The following is a 23,176-nucleotide window of genomic DNA, read 5'->3' on the forward strand; positions in this document are numbered from 1 at the left end:
AAAAAGATCTGGACTTCCTATCTGGACTTCCTATCACAAAGCAGCGTTATGCTGCTTTGAGAGCTGCATAACGCTGCTCAATCTGACGTCCAACTTCAACACCACCATGCATTGCGTTAGGGGCACGTTATGCGACCATAACGTCCCCTAAAACGCAACGTCTTGGTGTGTAAGTAGCATAAAGGTGGCTTTTTTGATAGCTATTACCACGGCTAGGAGACTGGGGGATCTTCAGGCCTTATCTATTAAGGATCCTTTTCTTACTATTTTTCCGGGCAAAATTGTTTTGCGCCTCGATCCAAATTATTTGCCACAGATCACAGAATTTAGTCATACCATTGTTTTGTGATAATCCTTCCTGTGCTAAAGAACAAGAATTTCATGGTTTTGATGTCAGAAGGGCTCTTTTGTCTTACTTGTCAAGAACTAGAGAATTTTAGAAAGTCTTCTCATTTATTTGTGTTATTTATGGGGAAAAATAGGGGGCAACAAGCCTCTAGACAGACTATTGCTAGATGGATATGTGAGACTATCTCTTTAGCTTACAAGATCTCAGACTCCACTCCACCATCCAATATCAAGGCACACTCTACCCGATCCATGTCGACTTCTTGGGTAGAGAGAGCGGGAGCTACAGTCCAGCAAATATGTCAAACGGCAACTTGGTCAAGTTCTTCCACTTTTGTCAAACATTACAGAGTGGATGTCCTGTCTCAGCAGGATTTGTCGTTTGGCAGGAAAGTGCTACAGGCTGTAATCCCTCCCTAGGTGGGTTTCTTCTTGTGTATCCCTCCAGAGGGTGTCCCGGCTGATGAATGGGAGAAAGTACCTGTTAGTCTTACCGGTAATGGTGTTTCTGTTCAGCAGCCGGGACGCCGTCTACTTCCCACCCTATCCTGTCGCATTACCTTGTACCCATCTTCTCTTTTGTTAGTGGGTCACTTGGAGGTGCTTCGCTCCTCCATTTTTTTTTTTTATTTTTTATTTTTTTCTTCCTGGTGTTCCGGTCGTTTTTCTTTAATATACACTGGGGAATAAGGGGGGGCGGGAGCTTTTTATACTTTTTGTGTTTTTCTTTAGGGGTTGGGTGGAGCCAATCCTCCAGAGTGTTCCGGCTGCTGAACAGAAACACAGTTACTGGTAAGACTAACAGGTGCTTTCCTGCTGGATATTGGGGCGACACTGCCCAAGTCTCATCAAGCACCCAGAACTGAATAGTGAGCCTGCTTCATTGTGAATGCACTTCTTGTGGCAGAAATATGAATTGCAAGGAAGGGTATTTTAAAAAATATGCGTACTTCAATGCAAACATGAAGCAGTTTAAAATATCTGCAGCGCTATCTACTTGCATAACTTCTGGTCAACGCTCGTTGACTCATAAAGCATTGATGCGTTTGCATCAGATGGGATACTTCTGGCGCATCACACTGCATCAGGTATGAAATTTCCCATAGGCTTTCATTGCTTTGTCGTCACCCTGCAGTAAAAACGGGTAATGCAACACAATTAATATGCCTTAGTGTGAAAGGGGCCTCAGGGTATCTCTGCAACCCTTGTTTGTTTTCTTTTTTTCTTTTTTTTGGGGGGGGGGGTTAAGTGTACCAAAAACCAGACAGTGGCATGGCGGAGGGGGATCAAGGGTGAAATATTCCGCTAAAAATACAAATTTTACAATTCTTTGCAACCTGTGTTACCTGAAAAATTGAACAGTTACCTGCTGAATACATATTTTTTACTTTCAGCCTCTGTATGAGAGGCCACAAAACTGGCAGTTCAGATGGGACACTGGATTATGACCGCTCTGGCCACAGGTCAAACCTGCACACCCAGACAGGGTCTGACTGGGACACTAAGGGCCCACTAAGGAAGTTTCAGCCTGGCCCCCCCCCCCCCCTCCGATCCCCTCTCCTCCTCCCCCCCCACCTCCCCATTTTGGGCTCACATACACTTGTACTCTAGAAATTTTGCATGACTTTATGGTAGGAAATAGATTGAGGACAGCCTCCAATAGCGATATGTGTGCGCGCCGCAGCAAGGATAAATGGGTGTCCCCACGCACTGGAACATCGGCGTGGTCATGAGTCATGGGCAGACTTAAAGGATACCGCAACTGAAAATAAGATTGCGGCAGTGTGTGGGGGAGTACAAGTAAATACCTTTAGCTCCTCCTGCCCCCCTCCGTCTGTTGCCGTTCCTCTAATAACCCTCCCGGTGTCCGACTTTGTTGACCTATAACCTAGACATACTGCGCCCTGTGCGCGCAGTATGTCATCCCCACTTCACGTCTGGCCGGCGCATAGCGTCCGGCTGAGAAGCACGCCGATTCCTCGACCTCCCCTGGGCTGCGTGTGCGCTCCATTACACTAAGCGTCACATGCTAATCATTAATTGGCCAGTGCAGGAGACAGACCAGCCCAGCGGCACACAGCGCTATCGCTCCTCTGAGCATGCCGATTCCTCGCTGCTGCCGCTGGCTGGCTGCAATTTTGGAGGGAGGGGGAGTGCAGAAGGGGGGGCCCCTAGGTGATGGAGGGGGGGAGGCTCCCCCCCCCTCCCCGCCGCTCTGTGCACAATTTCCCCCCTTCCTGCGCTGTGCCCCCTCCTCAGCACTGGGGGGGCCCCCCAGGAGGCAGGGTGGCCGGGCCCACCAATGGAACCATCGGTGGTTCGGTGGGTCAGTACGACCCTGCACCCAGATGTCCAGAAGTTACTTGCTCCTCCATAGTGTCCACAGTGATCATAAACCCAAGGTAGTTGGATACCTGTTGGTTGAGGCGCTCTCTGAGGGTGGATCCAGAAGCAACCTGTTGAGGCATTGTACATAAGGACCTCATATTGGACATAATTGGTACATGACTCTCTCAGCAGCAATTCGCCCTATCCTTGAAAGCAGGGGGATTGTTACTGTTGGCACCTCTTTGGCTGTTAACTTCCCTAGCGGTAAGGGTGAGCATGACTCGTCCATCTAAAAGAAGCCGATGGCCTTCTCTGCTCCGCTGGCTCCACGTTTTCACTTTTATGGGCTTCCTTAGGATGGCTGGATACCTGTCAGCACACTATGGGTAGTGATCTGTGCTACACACATAGTGCAAACTTCCATCCATCCAGCCATTCTAGGGAATCCTACAAGCAGACCCGACGAAGCAGAGACGTTGCGGGACTCCCCTGTTGAGATTCGTCTGCATGCAGCGATCTTTGTTTCTTTTTCGCAGGATGAAATCCGAATAAAACTATTTTGATTTCATCCAGTGATCTTCACTGCCTCTGTCCAGCGGCAGTTGCACATTCTCCTCTGCCATGTACAGCTCCATCTACTGATTAAGTCAAGTCGCATCCCGGTACTGTGGACTGGACAGTAGACTGAACTGTACGGCCAGGGGCGTAACTAGGCCCCAACGGGCCCCCCTGCAGATTTTCTGAGCGGGCCCCCCCCCCCCCCCCCCCGGGGCCCGCTCGCGGCTGTTTTGTGGGTGCTGGAGGGGTGGCAGCATGAGGGGAAAGCCTTGCCCACAGTCGGCGGGGAGAGGGGTAGTTCCCCCCCTCTCCCTCACCTCGGGGCTCTCCCCTCTGCGCTCCCCTCCAGCTCGTAAGTGTCTGTGGGGCTGTGGTGGGCAGCGAGCGGCGGGCAGATACATACCTGCTTCCGTGCGTTCCATCGGAGACTTCTCCCTCTAGCGGCTGACGTCACTTGTGACGTCAGCCGCTAGAGGGAGAAGTCTCCGATGGAACGCACGGAAGCAGGTATGTATCTGCCCGCCGCTCGCTGCCCACCACAGCCCCACAGACACTTACGAGCTGGAGGGGAGCGCAGAGGGGAGAGCCCCGAGGTGAGGGAGAGGGGGGGAACTACCCCTCTCCCCGCCGACTGTGGGCAAGGCTTTCCCCTCATGCTGCCACCCCTCCAGCACCCACAAAACGGCCCCGAGCGGGCGGGCGCAGGGGCTGCAGGGCCTATTCCTACGCCCCTGTGTACGGCATAGGAGGATGTGCGATCGGCCCTGGACAGAAGCACTGTGAGTAATCCTCACTTCCTGCACAGCGCGGGGGATCTTTTGTGGGTGGGGAATTACCATAGACCGTAATAGGAATTACATCTGTGAGTAACTTCAGCGCCATCAGAAAACTGAGCTGAAGTTGCTCTTAAAACACTATAATTCGGCCTCCAGCAATAGCTGGAAGCCGACTTGTATCATTCCCCATCCCCCGCTATCCACGTGGAGGGGGAATAGTATTTATGCCGCCGAGAACTTGTGCAGTAGCAGGATAAGCCATACATCGGCTATGTCCTGCGCCCAAGGCTCCCAGCTGCCAATTTATATGTACGCCTCCCTGGAGAAATTTGGCCTAGAAACCGATTGGAAGCTTAGATTCCAATGCGCACCCTGCATCACGTGCATGGGGGAGACTTGGTGGGGGCTTATACTTAACACTAGTCTGCTGATCCATCATCATGTACCTCTGATAGCTTCCCCAGTGTCTTCTTCAATGTCCCTTGGTGATAGCATGTTCCCCGGCGATGGATGTTTGACGCCAGGGTCATGCGTCAACATCTGTCGGCAAATTTTTTTTAATGCGTTATTGAATTCAATATAATAACCTGTGTTGAATTTAATATTAAAAATAAATTGATTACAAAAAATGCTTGAAAATGTGAAATGCAACACAAAAGGCCTGTGAGATGCCTCATTTGTGACAGCCCCACCAGAAGGAATTCAGTGGTGCTTATGATCGGCTGTGCCAGCAGCGGCGTGCAGTGAATGAGTGCAATTGCTAGTAGGACAGTCTCTGTGAAGGTGGCTTATTTTTACCAATGGCAATGGGTGCTCGTAAGCGACACCTGCAGACTGATGCATCCAATCTGGTTAGTCGCAGCGAAAGCACCATCATGCTCCTTTTGCCCTTCTTCTTATCCTGGAGTGTGCCGAGCGATGTGTGCTTGAGCAGCGAGTTGCTGGTGAGTTGGTGCACCCCCTTTCCCTCCCCTATACCATTCCATGGCGTTTAGTGCACCCCCCTTCATTCTCCTATATAGTTCCCTGGTGTCTAGTGGTTCCTCCATCCTATGCATATGTTGTCACAGGAAATGATGGTAGGTAAGTGACTCACGTCTCTTTGCTCCAGCACCACTCAATCACATGCCTAGCTGGCTGACAGCCCGAGTGATTCAGTGTGATTTGAGCTTTAGCCACATCAGCCAGGCGGTGATTACTGCCATCAAAGGGTGTTTTTGGATCCTCACTCTCTCTGCTGCCATCGGGACCTATTGAGGGTGCTGCAGGACACAGGGCCATGCCTTCCAATGTGGAACAGTCAAATCTAAATGCCTCTAGGTGAACTTGGAGTTTATGGCAAGGGGGCTATATATTCCTTAGAAGCATCAAGAGGTTGGTAATATTGCAAATGCAGACGGAAAGAGCTGTCACAAATGGCTGCAGACTGGGCCAGTTTTGTGGAAAGGTCATAAAGGACTTTGCCTTGGGCAACTGGACATGGAGAGGAGGCTGCAAATTTAAAAGGGAAGCAACTTATGGGGAACAGCATATAGAAAAGAGCTGCTACCCAAGGGACTTGTATATGAAAGAGCTGCTGTACATGGATGCCATACGTGGAAGTGGAGGCTGCACAGCTGTACTATGTTTGTGTCCTCATACTCTCTACCCCTCCATGACACACATTTCTCCTCTCATGCTGTGTATATGCAGCAATTATTTGATGGCAGCACTTCTCCCTCCAGCCTTAAGGGGCAGTGTTTGTGATAATACTGCTCCGTCCAGGCGGATCCCCATTTATAATACCATCAGCAGAAAGGTATAGTCCTGGTAGTAGTGTGTTATTTCTTATGTCACGTCAACATATATTTCTCTAATAGGCATCTGGGATTACTGAAGTATCAGTTGTCTCCTGATCTGTGGAAATGCCAATCAAAGAAAGTTTAAAAGCCCCCGCCCACCTCTACACCTCAGTTTATCAGTGTTTCCACCTGGAAACGCAATAAGGAAAAAGCTCCCGCTTTTTAAATTTTTTTTTTTTTTTTTTTTTTTTTTTTTTTTATTTCTCTCACCGGAGGGTGAGGTTTTCGTGCAGAGGGTCTTCAGTTGAGATCCAAGAGGGAGTTGGAGTGAGGATAGCTATGATGTAGGCCGGAGGGCTCGTTGGGCTGGGGGATTCCTCTTGTTGGAGTAAGTGGCCGTCAGTGGTGTCTTGTAGAGGCTACCTCCACCCGCTCGCCGCTGGGAGGAGGAGAGAGTCTACATTCCAAGCGGGATATCCTGCAAGTGACTCACTTCCGGCAGAAGGACATGGCAGCACATGGGAGTGGCGGAATGGAGAAGCAGGAATAGTTAAGCATGGTGATTCCTGGCATTCTCACGTGACTTAAATACGAAGGGGCAAGCATCAGCGTTGAAAAACTCCTAACCGTTACAGCCATCCACAAGAGGTGTGGTAAGTCCTCCAGTGGAGGAAAAATGCTGACAAGGTATATTTTTCATGGAGTTTATGGCTTGGCGCTCTGTTTCTTTCTTACTGAGCCTAAGTCCGGTTCAGACAAACCTAAATATAAGAGATGTGGGTTTTGCAACATTATTGGTTCCCTCAAAAATGCCTGTCAGCCTTGTACCGAAGCAGTCATTGCCTCTTGAGAAAACTAAGATTCTTAAAGGGTTATGGATACTGTTAAGAAAGAGATGAAGAAAACTTTGGACAAATTTAAGGAATTCTTTGTTCCTCCTGTAGTAAAAATTCCCATTCCGAACCCACACAGATTATCCTTTCCCAATCCTCCACCAGATGTTTTAGGGGCAGGGGAAGAGGATGAGGAGGAAGAGGGTAAGAATATATCAGGGTTATTTCCTAAGGAGGGGAACAGTCTCAGTCTGAGGAATCTGAGAAGGGGGATATTTGTAGGACACCCATATTCTTATTTTGTCCTGATGAATCTTCTGATTTACTTAAAGCAGTTTACTCTAGGCTGGATTTACCATAAGGCACTGTAGGCATATGCCTATAGGTGCCTGCTGATGGAAAGGTGGCTCACTCTGCTCCCCCTAGTGCCTCCATCCTTATGCAGAGTCCTGAGTAGTGTGTAAATGAGGGGTTAATCACCCTGCTCTCACATTCCGCTGATTAGAACTCCCTTCCGTGGGGGCACCTCTAGCTACTTTAATGAGATTCCTCTAGCTACGGGACACCTGTAGCTATGATGGGTAAGGGAGGAGTGTCAGCTGGGACAGCCAGCACACTTGTGGTGCAGTTCAGCAGGTGTTTGTAGGTTCACACAGGGCCAGATTTACCATAAGGCACTGTAGGCATGTGCCTTCAGGCGCTTGATGATTGAAAGGCGGCTCACTCCCATCCCCTCCCCGAGTGCCTTCCTCCCTTCTATGAAGAGTTCTAATGAGTGTAAATTAGAGGTTACTCAACCTGCTCTCAGCATTCCACTAACCAGATCTCCTGTCAGTTGGCGGCACCCCTAGTTACTTAATTCTCAGGTTCCTCTGGCTATCTAATGCTAAGACGCCTGTAGCTACCTATGATAGAGAAGGAATCGAAGAGAGGCGTGACAGCTGGAACAGCCAGCACACTTGTGGCGCGGTTCAGCAGGGGTTTGCCGGTTCATGGAGGGTGAAGTCTATGGTGCCAGTGACATCTGTGCCTATAGGCTCCTGCTCTGTAAATCCAGGCCTGAGTCTACTCAATAGATTAAAGAAACTGTGCCGGAGCTTACACCTCAGGCTCAAGTATACGCCAGTTTAGCACAGCAACCTGACAAGGTTTTTCCAATACAACAATCCTTAAGATATTATGTCTTGTTTCTGTGGCAGGACCCAGAGAGACGTTTGTTTATACTTAGATTGCGAAAACTGGTATTTTCGTTTTGCAAATTTGAGATGAAAAAAAATGAAATGCCCTAAAGTTGATGCATCCCAATCCTTTGGCTATTTTGAGGATGCAGGGGTTCTTAAAGTGACTCTGTAACAAAAATTACAACGTTTTTTTCTACCATCCTACAAGTTCCTAAACCTATTCTAATGTGATCTGGCTTGCTGCAGCTCTTTCTACTATAACCATCTCTGTAATAAATCAATGTATCTTTCCCCTGTCAGACTTGTCGGCCTGTGTCTGGAAGGCTGCCAAGTTCTTCAGTGTTGAACTGTTCCTCTATGCACACTCCAGTGTGTGTTTTATTTACATAAGCCAGCAGCTTCTCTGCTATCTTATCAGTGATAGAAGAGAGCTGGATAAAAATCCTCCTCTGGAGGCTGTGAAAGGAGCTGGTCTGTCACATACTAAGGAATTAACGACATGGGCAGAGCTGTCTGCAGGAAGCCTGTAATGTTCAGTGCATGAGAGAAGCTGGGGACAGAAGGTAAACACACACAAGTGATCTCTTGAGATTCAGAAGTAAGGCTGTATACAGCCTGCTTGTGTATGGATGTATTTTCTATGTGTGGACATGCTGTACATCAACCTACTTCCTGTTTTGGTGGCCATTTTGTTTGTTTACAAACAAACTTTTTAAAACAGTTTTTGACTACTTTTAATGCGGCGGGGAGCGGTGAAATTGTGACAGAGGGTAATAGGAGATGTCCCCTAACGCACTGGTATGTTTACTTTTGTGCGATTTTAACAATACAGATTCTCTTTAAGGACATAATTGATACAAGGATGCGTCTAGTGAAAAATGGCGCCGGCAAAAAAATGGCGCCCCCTTCTGCCCGATATATGTTTAAAACGATATTTATCGTTTTAAAGGTTAAAATAGTGCAGAACGAAATTTATCGTTTTAAAACTGTTGTTTTTTTTTTTTTTGGTCCTGCCTGAACGATATTTATCGTTTTAACCCCTGCTTTGCTGCCGTTTTGAAAATATCTGCCCGCCGGCTTTAATGTTTAATAGCAAAGCCCCCTTAAAAGCTAAAAACACCAAATTTGCAGGGAACGTTAAGAAGAAAATTGTGAACAAGAGGAAAAAAAAATCTTTCAAAAAGACCTTATAGTTTTTGAGAAAATCGATTTTGAATATTCTTCTTCTGACCATGGGAAAATTAAACGCCCGCCGACTTTAGCGGTTAATAGCAAAGCCCCTTTAAATGCCAGAAACACCAAAATGTGTAGGAAATGTTAAGAAAAATAGTGGGAACACGAAGAAAAAAAAATTGTTCAAAAAGACCTTATAGTTTTTGAGAAAATCGATTTTAAATCTTCAAAGGAAATGTAACTATTTAAATCGCGTACTGACATTCCCGTGGAAACTTTTTCCGCCGACTTTAGCAGTTAATAGCAAAGTCCCCTTAAATCCTAGCAACACCAAATTTGCAGGATATGTTAAAAAGATACTGGGAAACAATATTTTAAAAAAAAAATTGAAAAATTTTATTTATTTTTTTTTTTAAATTAAAATTTTTGGGTTATGTTCAGAGTGTGGGAAAAGTTTTGAAAAAAATGACGTGGGGTCCCCCCTCCCGAGCCTCTGTAACCCCTTGTCTCCCATGCAGGCTGGGATAGCCAGAATGCGGAGCCCCGGCCGACTGGGGCTTCGCACCCTGAGCTATACCAGCCCGCATGGTCCATGGTATGGGGGGGCTTCGGGGGGGAGGGGCGGCCAAGCCTTCCCCTCCCCCCCCGGAGCCCTTGTCCAATCCATGGACAAGGGGCTCTTCCCCACCTCCGGTGCCCCAGGAGGAGGTGGGGGCGACGACTCCCTGGGGGGGGGTTCATGGTGGCATCTGGGAGTCCCCTTTAAGAAGGGGAACCCAGATGCCTGCCCCCCTCCCAGGAGAAATGAGTATAGGGCTACTTTGTACCCCTTACCCATTTCCACAAAGGGTTAAATGAAATAAAAACACAACAACGAGAAAAGTCCTTTAATGTTCTAAATTAACCAGAAATACTTACCTGTACCTTTAAGAAAAAAATCCCACGCCAATCAGGTCCCACGACAGTATCCTCTATCTTGCGATCTTCTGATACATGTTGATTGAAGATCTCCGCCGCCCCGACGCCACACACGCCGCCTCCGCCGCACTCACTGCTCTTAGCTATACTTAGTATAGCTAAGAGCAAAAAGCATCTTTAAATTTTAGCTCCAATGGTCCCCATTGGTTCCTTAACAGACCAATGGGGATCAGGAGGATCCCCATTGGTCGATAAGGAACCAATGGGGAGCCTTGGAGCCAAAATTCAAAGATGCTTTTTGTTCTCAGCTATACTTAGTATAGCTGAGAGTTGCGTCTATGCATCTATATAGATGCATTAGCGCTAGCTGCCGCTGCCCTCCCTGCCTCCCCCCACCTGTCACCCTCACCCATGCTGGCACCCATGGGTGACAGGTGGGGGGAGGCAGGGAGGTCAGCGGCAGCTAGCGCTAATGCGTCTATATAGACGCATAGACGCAACTCTCAGCTATACTAAGTATAGCTGAGAGCAGTGCGGCGGAGGCGGCGTGTGTGGCGTCGGGGCGGCGGAGATCTTCAATCAACATGTATCAGAAGATCGCAAGATAGAGGATACTGTCGTGGGACCTGATTGGCGTGGGATTTTTTTTTTAAAGGTACAGGTAAGTATTTCTGGTTAATTTAGAACATTAAAGGACTTTTCTCGTGGTTGTGTTTTTATTTCATTTAACCCTTTATGGAAATGGGTAAGGGGTACTCCTGCACCCCTATACTCATTTCTCCTGGGAGGGGGGTGGGCATCTGGGGGTCCCCTTCTTAAAGGGGACTCCCAGATGCCACCATGAACCCCCCCCCAGGGAGTCGTCGCCCCCGCCTCCACCTGGGGCAAGGGAGGCGGGGAAGAGCCCCTTGTCCATGGATTGGACAAGGGGCTCCGGGGGGGAGGGGGAGGCTTGGCCGCCCCTCCCCCCCGGAGCCCCCCCATACCATGGACCATGCGGGCTGGTATAGCTCAGGGTGCGAAGCCCCAGTCGGCCGGGGCTCTGCATTCTGGCTATCCCAGCCTGCATGGGAGACAAGGGGTTACAGAGGCTCGGGAGGGGGGACCCCACGTCATTTTTTTTTTTTAAATTTGCTATCAATTTTTTTTTTTAATCTTCTGAGTGTGGGAAATAAATTTTAAAAAAAAATGACGTGGGGTCCCCCCCTCCCGAGCCTCTGTAACCCCTTGTCTCCCATGCAGGCTGGGATAGCCAGAATGCGGAGCCCCAGCCAACTGGGGCTTTGCACCCTGAGCTATACCAGCCCGCATGGTCCATGGTATGGGGGGCTCTGTGGGGGAGGGGCGGCCAAGCCTCCCCCTCCCCCCCGGAGCCCTTGTCCAATCCATGGACAAGGGGCTCTTCCCCACCTCCGGTGCCCCAGGAGGAGGTGGGGGCGACGACTCCCTGGGGGGGGGGTTCATGGTGGCATCTGGGAGTCCCCTTTAAGAAGGGGACCCCCAGATGCCCACCCCCCTCCCAGGAGAAATGAGTATAGGGCTACTTTGTACCCCTTACCCATTTCCACAAAGGGTTAAATGAAATAAAAACACAACCACGAGAAAAGTATTTTAATAATCTTAATTAACCACAAATACTTACCTGCACCTTTAAAAAAATGTTCCCACGCCAATATATCCTCGGAAATGATCCAACGAATAACAATATCCTCTTATCTTGCGATCTTCAATTAACTTGATTGAAGATCTCCCACGCCAATTAAAATACTATACCTTACAATGCGTCCTGCGTAGGGACGCATAGCACGGCTCCCGCTGTCCTCCCCGCCTCCTCACCTGTCACCCTCACCTAGCCTGGCACCTGGTGCACCCATGGGTGCCACCCTAGGTGAGGGTGACAGGTGCAGGCAGACGGGGAGAGACAGCGGAGCTGGCAGCTATACGTCCTGCACAGGACGCATCCTAAGGTATAGTAACCGGCTCATAAATGAGCCGGTTCTTTTTGTATTGAATCAAATGAATCGATTCATTTGATTCTATACAAAAAGAACCGGCTCATTTTCAGGTTCTTTTTGTATCGAATCAAATGAATCGATTCATTTGATTCAATACAAAAAGAACCGGATCATTTATGAGCCGGTTACTATACCTTAGGATGCGTCCTGTGCAGGACGTATAGCTGCCAGCTCCGCTGTCTCTCCCCGTCTGCCTGCACCTGTCACCCTCACCTAGGGTGGCACCCATGGGTGCACCAGGTGCCAGGCTAGGTGAGGGTGACAGGTGAGGAGGCGGGGAGGACAGCGGGAGCCGTGCTATGCGTCCCTACGCAGGACGCATTGTAAGGTATAGTATTTTAATTGGCGTGGGAGATCTTCAATCAAGTTAATTGAAGATCGCAAGATAAGAGGATATTGTTATTCGTTGGATCATTTCCGAGGATATATTGGCGTGGGAACATTTTTTTAAAGGTGCAGGTAAGTATTTGTGGTTAATTAAGATTATTAAAATACTTTTCTCGTGGTTGTGTTTTTATTTCATTTAACCCTTTGTGGAAATGGGTAAGGGGTACAAAGTAGCCCTATACTCATTTCTCCTGGGAGGGGGGTGGGCATCTGGGGGTCCCCTTCTTAAAGGGGACTCCCAGATGCCACCATGAACCCCCCCCCCCAGGGAGTCGTCGCCCCCACCTCCTCCTGGGGCACCGGAGGTGGGGAAGAGCCCCTTGTCCATGGATTGGACAAGGGCTCCGGGGGGGAGGGGGAGGCTTGGCCGCCCCTCCCCCCCAGAGCCCCCCCATACCATGGACCATGCGGGCTGGTATAGCTCAGGGTGCGAAGCCCCAGTCGGCCGGGGCTCCGCATTCTGGCTATCCCAGCCTGCATGGGAGACAAGGGGTTACAGAGGCTCGGGAGGGGGGGACCCCACGTCATTTTTTTTTAAAATTTATTTCCCACACTCAGAAGATTAAAAAAAAAAATTGATAGCAAATTTAAAAAAAAAAAATGACGTGGGGTCCCCCCTCCCGAGCCTCTGTAACCCCTTGTCTCCCATGCAGGCTAGGATAGCCAGAATGCGGAGCCCCGGCCGACTGGGGCTTCGCACCCTGAGCTATACCAGCCCGCATGGTCCATGGTATGGGGGGGCTCCGGGGGGGAGGGGCGGCCAAGCCTCCCCCTCCCCCCCGGAGCCCCTTGTCCAATCCATGGACAAGGGGCTCTTCCCCGCCTCCCTTGCCCCAGGTGGAGGCGGGGGCGACGACTCCCTGGGGGGGGGGGGGGGTTCATGGTGGCATCTGGGAGTCCCCTTTAAGAAGGGGACCCCCAGATGCCCACCCCCCTCCCAGGAGAAATGAGTATAGGGGTGCAGGAGAACCCCTTACCCATTTCCATAAAGGGTTAAATGAAATAAAAACACAACCACAAGAAAAGTCCTTTAATGTTCTAAATTAACCAGAAATACTTACCTGTACCTTTAAGAAAAAAATCCCACGCCAATCAGGTCCCACGACAGTATCCTCTATCTTGCGATCTTCTGATACATGTTGATTGAAGATCTCCGCCGCCCCGACGCCACACACGCCGCCTCCGCCGCACTGCTCTCAGCTATACTAAGTATAGCTGAGAGTTGCGTCTATGCGTCTATATAGACGCATTAGCGCTAGCTGCCGCTGACCTCCCTGCCTCCCCCCACCTGTCACCCTCACCCATGCTGGCACCCAATGCACCCATGGGTGCCAGCATGGGTGAGGGTGACAGGTGGGGGGAGGCAGGGAGGGCAGCGGCAGCTAGCGCTAATGCGTCTATATAGATGCATAGACGCAACTCTCAGCTATACTAAGTATAGCTGAGAACAAAAAGCATCTTTAAATTTTGGCTCCAAGGCTCCCCATTGGTTCCTTATCGACCAATGGGGATCCTCCTGATCCCCATTGGTCTGTTAAGGAACCAATGGGGACCATTGGAGCTAAAATTTAAAGATGCTTTTTGCTCTTAGCTATACTAAGTATAGCTAAGAGCAGTGAGTGCGGCGGAGGCGGCGTGTGTGGCGTCGGGGCAGCGGAGATCTTCAATCAACATGTATCAGAAGATCGCAAGATAGAGGATACTGTCGTGGGACCTGATTGGCGTGGGATTTTTTTTCTTAAAGGTACAGGTAAGTATTTCTGGTTAATTTAGAACATTAAAGGACTTTTCTCGTTGTTGTGTTTTTATTTCATTTAACCCTTTGTGGAAATGGGTAAGGGGTACAAAGTAGCCCTATACTCATTTCTCCTGGGAGGGGGGCAGGCATCTGGGTTCCCCTTCTTAAAGGGGACTCCCAGATGCCACCATGAACCCCCCCCCAGGGAGTCGTCGCCCCCACCTCCTCCTGGGGCACCGGAGGTGGGGAAGAGCCCCTTGTCCATGGATTGGACAAGGGCTCCGGGGGGGAGGGGAAGGCTTGGCCGCCCCTCCCCCCCGAAGCCCCCCCATACCATGGACCATGCGGGCTGGTATAGCTCAGGGTGCGAAGCCCCAGTCGGCCGGGGCTCCGCATTCTGGCTATCCCAGCCTGCATGGGAGACAAGGGGTTACAGAGGCTCGGGAGGGGGGACCCCACGTCATTTTTTTCAAAACTTTTCCCACACTCTGAACATAACCCAAAAATTTTAATTTAAAAAAAAAATAAATAAAATTTTTCAAATTTTTTTTTTAAATATTGTTTCCCAGTATCTTTTTAACATATCCTGCAAATTTGGTGTTGCTAGGATTTAAGGGGACTTTGCTATTAACTGCTAAAGTCGGCGGAAAAAGTTTCCACGGGAATGTCAGTACGCGATTTAAATAGTTACATTTCCTTTGAAGATTTAAAATCGATTTTCTCAAAAACTATAAGGTCTTTTTGAACAATTTTTTTTTCTTCGTGTTCCCACTATTTTTCTTAACATTCCCTACACATTTTGGTGTTTCTGGCATTTAAAGGGGCTTTGCTATTAACCGCTAAAGTCGGCGGGCGTTTAATTTTCCCACGGTCAGAAGAAGAATATTCAAAATCGATTTTCTCAAAAACTATAAGGTCTTTTTGAAAGATTTTTTTTTCCTCTTGTTCACAATTTTCTTCTCAACGTTCCCTGCAAATTTGGTGTTTTTAGCTTTTAAGGGGGCTTTGCTATTAAACATTAAAGCCGGCGGGCAGATATTTTCAAAACGGCAGCAAAGCAGGGGTTAAAACGATAAATATCGTTTGGGAGCAATACAAATATAAATATAAACGATAAATATCGTTTTTAAAGCCGGCGCCATTTTTTAGCTGTCAAAAACGAAAAATAACTAGTGATAATGGTTCTCTATGAGGCGCCATTTTTTAACTACGATAACTGGCGCCATTTTTAACGGACCCCACAAGGATTGTTTGCTTAAGAAAGCTTGGGAGTCAGCAGCGTTTAGCTTCCTGCCAGGAGTTTCAGCTACATGTATTTCTCTTAATCTTAGGATTTGGATGAATTATTTGTTCAGTTAAATTAGTTTGGGTGTGCTTCTTAAAGGATTGAAGGGGGAACACATTTTGTTTCAATAGATCTCCAGGATGCTGACCTGCACATTACCATCTTTCCTGACCATCAACAAAATGTTTCAGCAAATCTAAATAAATATCATTCAGATGCTTTAAAGTGGAGCTGAACTCTTGCGCAGGACAGAAGGAAAACATAGAAAATCCACCTTGTATCTTTTTAGAGAGCCTGTGTAATTCCCCCTGATCTGTCTAATCTGAAGTTGTAATTTGATCTCTCCCCTGTGTTCCCTGACTGCAACAACATCTAAGCTCATTTGAAAGCACAGGATGTTAACAATATGTCTGCTTCCATGGAAGCAGGAGGTAGGCACTGCCAATTTATTGCAGGTGTAATGTCTGATTGCGCTGCCCGGAAACTTCCTTCCACACTGAGTAGCACGCATGCTCAGTGTGAAGGTAATGATGCTTCTGGAGGTAAAATACTAAATATCTTCACTTCCACACCTCTTACACTGCCCAAATTTTCAGAGTAGGGAGGGGACCCCCCAAACTACCTCTATACCAAATTGCAGCCCCCGAGACCCTCTGGTTCAGGAGATAGATTACAGAAACTTATCTTGGGAACCAGCGGGTCTCTGGCTGCAATTTAGCATAGAAGTCGTTCGGGGGGTCCCCACCCTACCCTGCAAATTTGGGGAGTGTAAGAGGTGTGGGAGCGGAGATATTTAGTATTTTACCACCAGCAGCATCATTCAACAGGAAATGTGGCCGCACAGTCTCCTACTGCGCATGCGGGGGAGCACAAAAGGCAGCGCAATCAGACACAACACAGGATTTGTATCAGCTGTAACAAATGTTTTTCTTTAAAGGTTATGTTGTTTATCTTTTGAAACAGAGAGGAAGATCTGAGTTCAGGTCTGCTCTAATTACAACTAAACATCCAAAGTGGGTATTGAGAGGATGTTTGCTACATACCTGTTCTCTGTTTTGGATGGGCTTCACTCCATTGAGCTGTCCTGTCACCTGTTTGTGGCTCTGACCGCAGCCAGTCGCACAGAGGACACAGAAGCAGCGCATTCTCTGGCCACTTGCGACTTCCGCAAGTTTTCCGCTCCTGCCCAGATGTACACAGCAACCAACGCCAGTATTCATTCTTGACAAGTACATACATTAGCACCATTTCTCAAGTATGCATGCCCAGAACACTATTGGCTGCTGTGCACATTCGGGCAGGAGCGCAAATTGCAGCAATTATTGAGCAGACAGAGCATCCTCTGATTCTTGGCTGAATGGGAGGCAGAGCAGCACAACTGAAATGAGCCCATTCAGACCAATGATTGCTAGTCAGTGTTGGACAGAATTGTTTTTTGGTGGCGGGGGGCGCGGTAGGTGTGCATTACCAGCGATGGCTTTGTGTGCAAGCTCAGAATGAATGAATGTAGACTTAACAGAATTAATTCAGCAGATAATGGTGTTCTTTCCCATGCAGGTCTCTATACAGTACCGTAACCAGCACTTCTGTGGTGGAAGCATCGTTGCGCAGAATCTGGTGGTGACAGCTGCTCACTGTGTTGACCCTCGGTATTGGTACGGTCTGTTCTTCTGCTACATCCCCCTTTCCCTCAAAAGTTGTGATGCTGTATTTAATATGGTGATGTGTGTATGTATATGTAAGACATTTGCTTAATTGCATCTGTCGGGGGTAACATTTGCTACGTAACACTTGCTGAATTTTGTGTCGGAGGTAACATATGCAATTATTATTTGATAGGCATAGTGACTGTACTTGATACTTTGAGGTTAATGATTCAGCATTTGGCATTTTGGAGGCTCACAATTTATGCATGACCCCAAAAAACACAATGGCTGGAAAATTGAAATCTTCTGTTGGCCACTTTATTAGGTACACCTTGCTGGTACTTGGTTTGACTACTTTTTGCCTTCAGAACTGACTAAATTCTTCGTGACATCCCTCAGTCCATAATGGCATGAAAGCATCACGCAATCTTATTGACTGCACCTCCATGATGTGTCTCCTTACCTTTAGGGTCACTTTGCTGAAATGTTTTGAGAGGACACTCTGCCCACTGTCTTTGAGTTACACTTTTAAATTAGTTAGCTCCACCCACATCCTGTCATGACCATGCCAATTTTTTTGCTGTGGCACAATTTGCGTGACACACATACTCATGGACGTCCGCAGAAAATTTTATAGGGGGGGGGGGGGCAAAAAAAGGGGGGGGGAGATGTGGGGGGCGGGAGAAAAATGGGGCTACGTCATGCGGCTCGCATGCCGCGCCGAAAAAAAGGGTGTGGTCATGAACCAGAATGTGGGTGTGGTCGCGGGTGGAGACAAGTTTACATGAGCTTAGCAATGGTGGGACATTAGATTAGGACAGTGGTGGCGAACCTTTTGAAGGTAGAGTGCCCAAACTGCAACCCAAAAGTCACTTTATTATCGCAAAGTGCCAACAGTAGGGATGCTCATTTGGATTCCGCGAAAATGCAATTTCCGAAATTCCGATCAGAAATTGCATTTCTGCATCGGAAAGCGGAAATCGGTAATGCAAGTGCGGTAGGCAGATTTCCGCCGGAAATCGCGTAAATTCCACCCGACTTTAACATTGATTTTCTCAAAAACTATAAGGTCTTTTTAAATTTTTTTTTTTTTTTTGCATCGTGTTCACAAGATTCAGTTTAATAAACCCTGAAAATGTGGTGTTTCTAGGACTTACGGGGGCTTTGCTATTAGCCGCTAAAGTAGGCGGATTTTTACTGTAATGTAAAATGCAGAAAATCTGCATCTGCCTTTTTTCAGCATTTTACATTACAGTAAAAATCCGCCGACTTTAGCTGCTAATAGCAAACCCCCGTAAGTCCTAGAAACACACTACATTTTCAGGGTTTATTAAACAGTATCTTCTGAACAAGATGCAAAAAAAAGTTTTCAAAAAGACTTTATAGTTTTTGAGAAAATTGATGTTAAAGTCGGGCGGAATTTTCACGATTTCCGGCGGAAATTCCGCATTGGAATGTGGAAATTGGTAGCGTAATTGGCAATGGCGGAATGCGGATTTACCATGGAATCGGAAATTGGCATTTCCGACCATCCCTAGCCTACAGCAATTTAAACTAAATACAAACGTTTTAACTCATACATGAACATTATGGGAAATCCAAGTTGAAAATAAACTGTGAAGATAAACCATTTCATCCATCCGACTCCTGAAAAATGTGTTCCTTTTTTTTTTTTTTTTTTTTTTTTTTTTTTTTTTTTTTAGAACCTCCCAGTTTCATTTTCGGTTTTAAAAAGCTGAAAAAGTAGGTTTAATGCTATTGTCTCCATATGATCATGATTCATCTTTTTCCATAGTCTCGCAGTTAGCAATCATGTGACCCCCCCCCCCCCCACTCCCCCCAACAAGACAAATTCAGCAATCATGAGGCCCCCAACAAGACAAATTCAGCAGTCATGAGGCACATAAATAGACAGCATTTCACATAAATAGGCAGAATGCCCCCTTAATATGGTAGACACCTCCTCACCTGGCAGCAGTTCCCCAAAATACACTCAGTCTGACAGCAGTGGTTCCCCAAACATAGGTAGCCCCAGGTCTATAGGTGTCCCCAGAATAGTTGGCCAGCGGTATAGATGTCCCCAGAATAGGTGGCCAGCAATATAGATGTAGCCAGGGGTAGAGATGTCCCCAGAACAGGTAGCCAGGGATATATGTGCCCAGTATATGTAGCCAGAGCTATATGTGCCCACACTGCCCAGTATATGTAGCCAGGGGTATATGTCCCCAGTATATGTAGCCAGGGGTATATGTCCCCAGTATATGAAGCCAGAGGTATAGATGACCCCAGTATATGTAGTCAGGGGTATATGTGCGGAGCAGTGCTTTTCAGCACTGCTAGATTTGGGCGCAGCCAGAGCCGCAAGAAAGGGATTGTCTATAGCGGCGCTCAGTAACGTCGGCGCCGTCAGAAGACGGAGCCGAGGTTGCTTAAAAATCATAATAATTCGGCTTCCAGCAATTGCTGGAAGCCCAATTATTTAATTCCCCCACTATCCATGACGGCCTGGAGGGGGAATAGTAATTAATTCGGCCCGGACTTGTGCAGAAGCAGGACCAGCCATATAACCGCTGGATCCTGCGCCCAAGTCTACCGGCGCCGAATTTAAATGTACTCTATGTGCCCAGTATATGTAGCCAGGGGTATATGTGCCCAGTATATGTAGCCAGGGTATATGTGCCCAAAATATGTAGCCAGGGGTATATGTGCCCAATATATGTAGCCAGGGGTATATGTGCCCAGTATATGTAGCCAGGGGTCTATGTGCCCAGTATATGTAGTCAGGGGTCTATGTGCCCAGTATATGTAGTCAGAGGTCTATGTGCCCAGTATATGTAGCCAGGGGTCTATGTGCCCAGTATGTGTAGCCAGGGGTCTATGTGCCCAGTATGTGTAGCCAGGGGTCTATGTGCCCAGTATATGTAGCCCAGGGGTCTATGTGCCCAGTATATGTAGCCCAGGGGTCTATGTGCCCAGTATATGTAGCCAGGGGTCTATGTGCCCAGTATATGTAGCCAGGGGTCTATGTGCCCAGTATATGTAGCCAGGGGTCTATGTGCCCAGTATATGTAGCCAGGGGTCTATGTGCCCAGTGTACGTAGCCAGGGGTCTATGTGCCCAGAATAGGCAGCCAGGTGTTCCGCCAGCAGGAGGGGAGCAGCGAAGAGAAGAGGAAGAGCTATGGGCACAGTGGGAAAGGGCAGACGTCTTCCCCCCCCCCCCTTTTCCCTCACCTTAGGGGGCTCTCCCTCCCTCGCTCTCACCTCCGGAACGAAGTGCTGTGCAGCGCTGGGCAGCGGGCGGAACTTGCCTCCATCTCGTTCAGGCACCGGATGGATTTGCCGCTAGTCTGGTCTGGACCAGACCAGACCAGACAGCGGCACCAGAACTTCCGGCGCTGGAGCGAGACGGAGGTAAGCTCCGCCCGCTGCCCAGCGCTGCACAACACTTCGTTCCGGAGGGGACAGCGAGGGAGGGAGAGCCCCCTAAGGTGAGGGAAGGGGAGGGGGGAGACGTCCGACCCCCCCCCCCCCCCCCCCCTGTGCCCATAGCTCTCCCTCTTCTCTGCGCTGCTCCCCTCCTGCTGGCCGCACGGGCACGCGGACAGGGGGGGGGGGGGGGCAGCGGGCGGCCAGGGTCGGGCAGATGCCCGGATTTGCCGTATGTGCGGACGCCCATGCACATACTTAACATTGGGTGGTGGTGGGGGGAAGGGGGTTGTAAATAATTGCCACCAAGTCTCAAAAACCACTGGATGTCCCCATTTGTATCCTATTTTATTTATTTTTTATGGTGCTAGACCAGAGGTGTGTTTTTTTTTTTTTTTTTTTTTTTTTTTTTACATTTTTAAACATTATATGTCACCTGCCATTTACGTGTCTATTAGGCATCCTACCCAGATTATTCTGCAATATTTTGATATCTTGTATCATCTGCAAATATAGCAACATTACTATCTTCTTCATATACTAGGTAATTAATAAATGGAGACCGTACTTGCTCCTGTGAGGCCCCACTGCTAGCAGTCACACATTTTAAATGTGATCCATTGACCACCACCACTCTTTCTTTCTTTATTTCTTTCCATTAGCCAGTTCCTTATCCAAGCACAAAGATCCTTCCCCAGTCCTTTGTTCCCAATGACAGTCTGGTGCAGAAGTTTATTCATGTCGAAGGCCTTTGCAAAGTCAAAGTATATCACATCTACAGCATTCCCAATATCCACATTATCATTGATTAACATGCGCTGCTTTCATAAGTTAGTGAAACAAGACCTGTCCTTAGTAGACCCATATTGATGCTGTGACATTAGATGCTCTGACATGACCTCTTGAATAGCCTCTCTTAGGAAACCCACAAAGCATTTGCACACAACTGAAGTTAAGCTTACTGATCTATATTTTCCTGCATCTTGAACCAGAGACAAAGCACCCTCATATATTTTGCCATATATATCCATGGGAACATTAGAAAAAACACATACCCTGCTCTCTGTTTCATTTTTAACTGTTCAGCTTGCTTCTTAGTAGCCCTGATAAAATCCCAGACTGAGCATTCAGTCTGGCTTTGCTCAGGAATTTTTATAGCTGAGTGTGTCTTTTCTGATGTCTTTTCAAGCCCAAGCCTGCCCCCTTGTGGCTCTGCTATAATGACTCAGCTATAAAGATTCCTGAGCAAAGCCAGACTGAATGCTCAGTTGAGGATTTTATCAGAGCTGTGATTTCCTGCGGCCCTGGAAGAATGCAGTGTTCAGAGGGAATGTACCCTCAACCCCCAAAATTCTGAGGGCGTGGTTGACTGGCTTATTTAGTCATCTTGATCTGCTTCTGGTACCCCACAAAAACTTAGAACCACTAGCAGTAGCAACACAGCTGCTCCACTTGATGTGTCAGTTATTCACACATGATGCATTTAGTGATACACTTGGGGTCAGCCAGCCAACACGCCCTTAAACACCTGCTGTTGCCACCACCAAATGCCAACATTCTAAAGCTCACCAGTGTGGCATTTTTTGTTTGTGTGACTCTACCAGCAATGCCATCTGCAACCTCTGCCAAAAGAAACTGAGTTGTGGGAAGCCCAACACCCAAATAGGGACAACTGTTTTGCGTAGGCACCTGATCACAAAACTCAAACACATATATAACATTTTATAAATTTGTCACATTTATTTCTTTTTTTACTTCTTCCCTATGCTGGTGATGTGTGGCACTTTTTAAAAAAAATTCCGCCCCGATGACGTCCCCTGCTCCTCTGCTGTCATTGGCTGTCGGGTCCCCGGAAGAAGATGGGACATGGGGATCCTGGTGGCCGAAGAGAGGACGCTGATAACCAGGGGTAGGGGGGAGAAGCCTGGCCACCGGGTCCCCGCAATAAGAGCGGGTAGCCGGGGATCCCGGCGGCCGACGATGATACAAATAGCAATGGGAGAAGCCTGACTTCCGGGTCCCCGCAATCAGAGTCGATACATGGGGATCCCGGTGGCAAAGGAGGAGGGTTATAGCTGGGGATAGAAGCCTGGGTCCCGCTGCACAGCGCTGATCGCGTGTGGGACCCAGGCAGCCAATAGGAGCTTCTGTTTTGGCCAGCCCGAACTGAGCTCGGGCTTACGGCTCTGAGCTCCTGAAACTGAGCCCAAGATCCGTTCGGGATTACCACCAGGGAGGTTAAAGAAAGATGAGCTTATCACATAGCTGAATGGAAGGCTCATGGTGAAGAAACTGCCTGGACAGGAAAGCCAGCCATTGGTGTTCAGTGGGTGGCAGGCTGGCAGCAGGCCTGCCATTCCTGTTGATGCCAGCAATTCCACTGCAATGCAGAGAAGATTGCGGTGTACCGACCTGGAGTGTCAGATGGACAGCTGAGCACCGTGCAGAATTAGGAGATCCCACTGTTATAGACCTGCTTTGGTACTTTTACAAAATATTCCCCTCGCATGATTGTCATCGTAGCGCAGAAAAGGATCAGCACCAATCTGTACTGCTCCGCATCCGGAGCATTTGTCACTTCTGCTCCCGGTACAGTTGTGGACCACACTGTCACCAAACCGCGACTGGATGGATTTCTTCCTGCTCTCCCACCATGTCAGGCAAGGATGTGGCATTCCCACTCACTTTATATATGTAATGAACACTGCAAAGCTCAGCCCTGACCATCTACAAAGGTTGACTTTCAAATTGTGTGTGTGTGGCGCCCACTGACACTTGCAT

At 48.2% G+C, this 23,176-nt stretch overlaps 1 protein-coding gene across 1 annotated transcript in view; it reads left to right on the plus strand.

The window, feature by feature from the left end:
* The window catches only part of OVCH1 (ovochymase 1), a 237,084-nt gene that overhangs the window by 16,415 nt on the left and 197,493 nt on the right, over window positions 1-23,176 (plus strand). Inside the window, exon 3 of the mRNA XM_068273718.1 lies at window positions 16,879-16,976. Within this exon, the coding sequence (XP_068129819.1) occupies window positions 16,879-16,976 (98 nt within the window). The remainder of the gene's footprint in view (window positions 1-16,878; window positions 16,977-23,176) is intronic.

Source organism: Hyperolius riggenbachi, chromosome 3, assembly GCF_040937935.1.
Source record: "Hyperolius riggenbachi isolate aHypRig1 chromosome 3, aHypRig1.pri, whole genome shotgun sequence".
NCBI lineage: Eukaryota > Metazoa > Chordata > Amphibia > Anura > Hyperoliidae > Hyperolius > Hyperolius riggenbachi.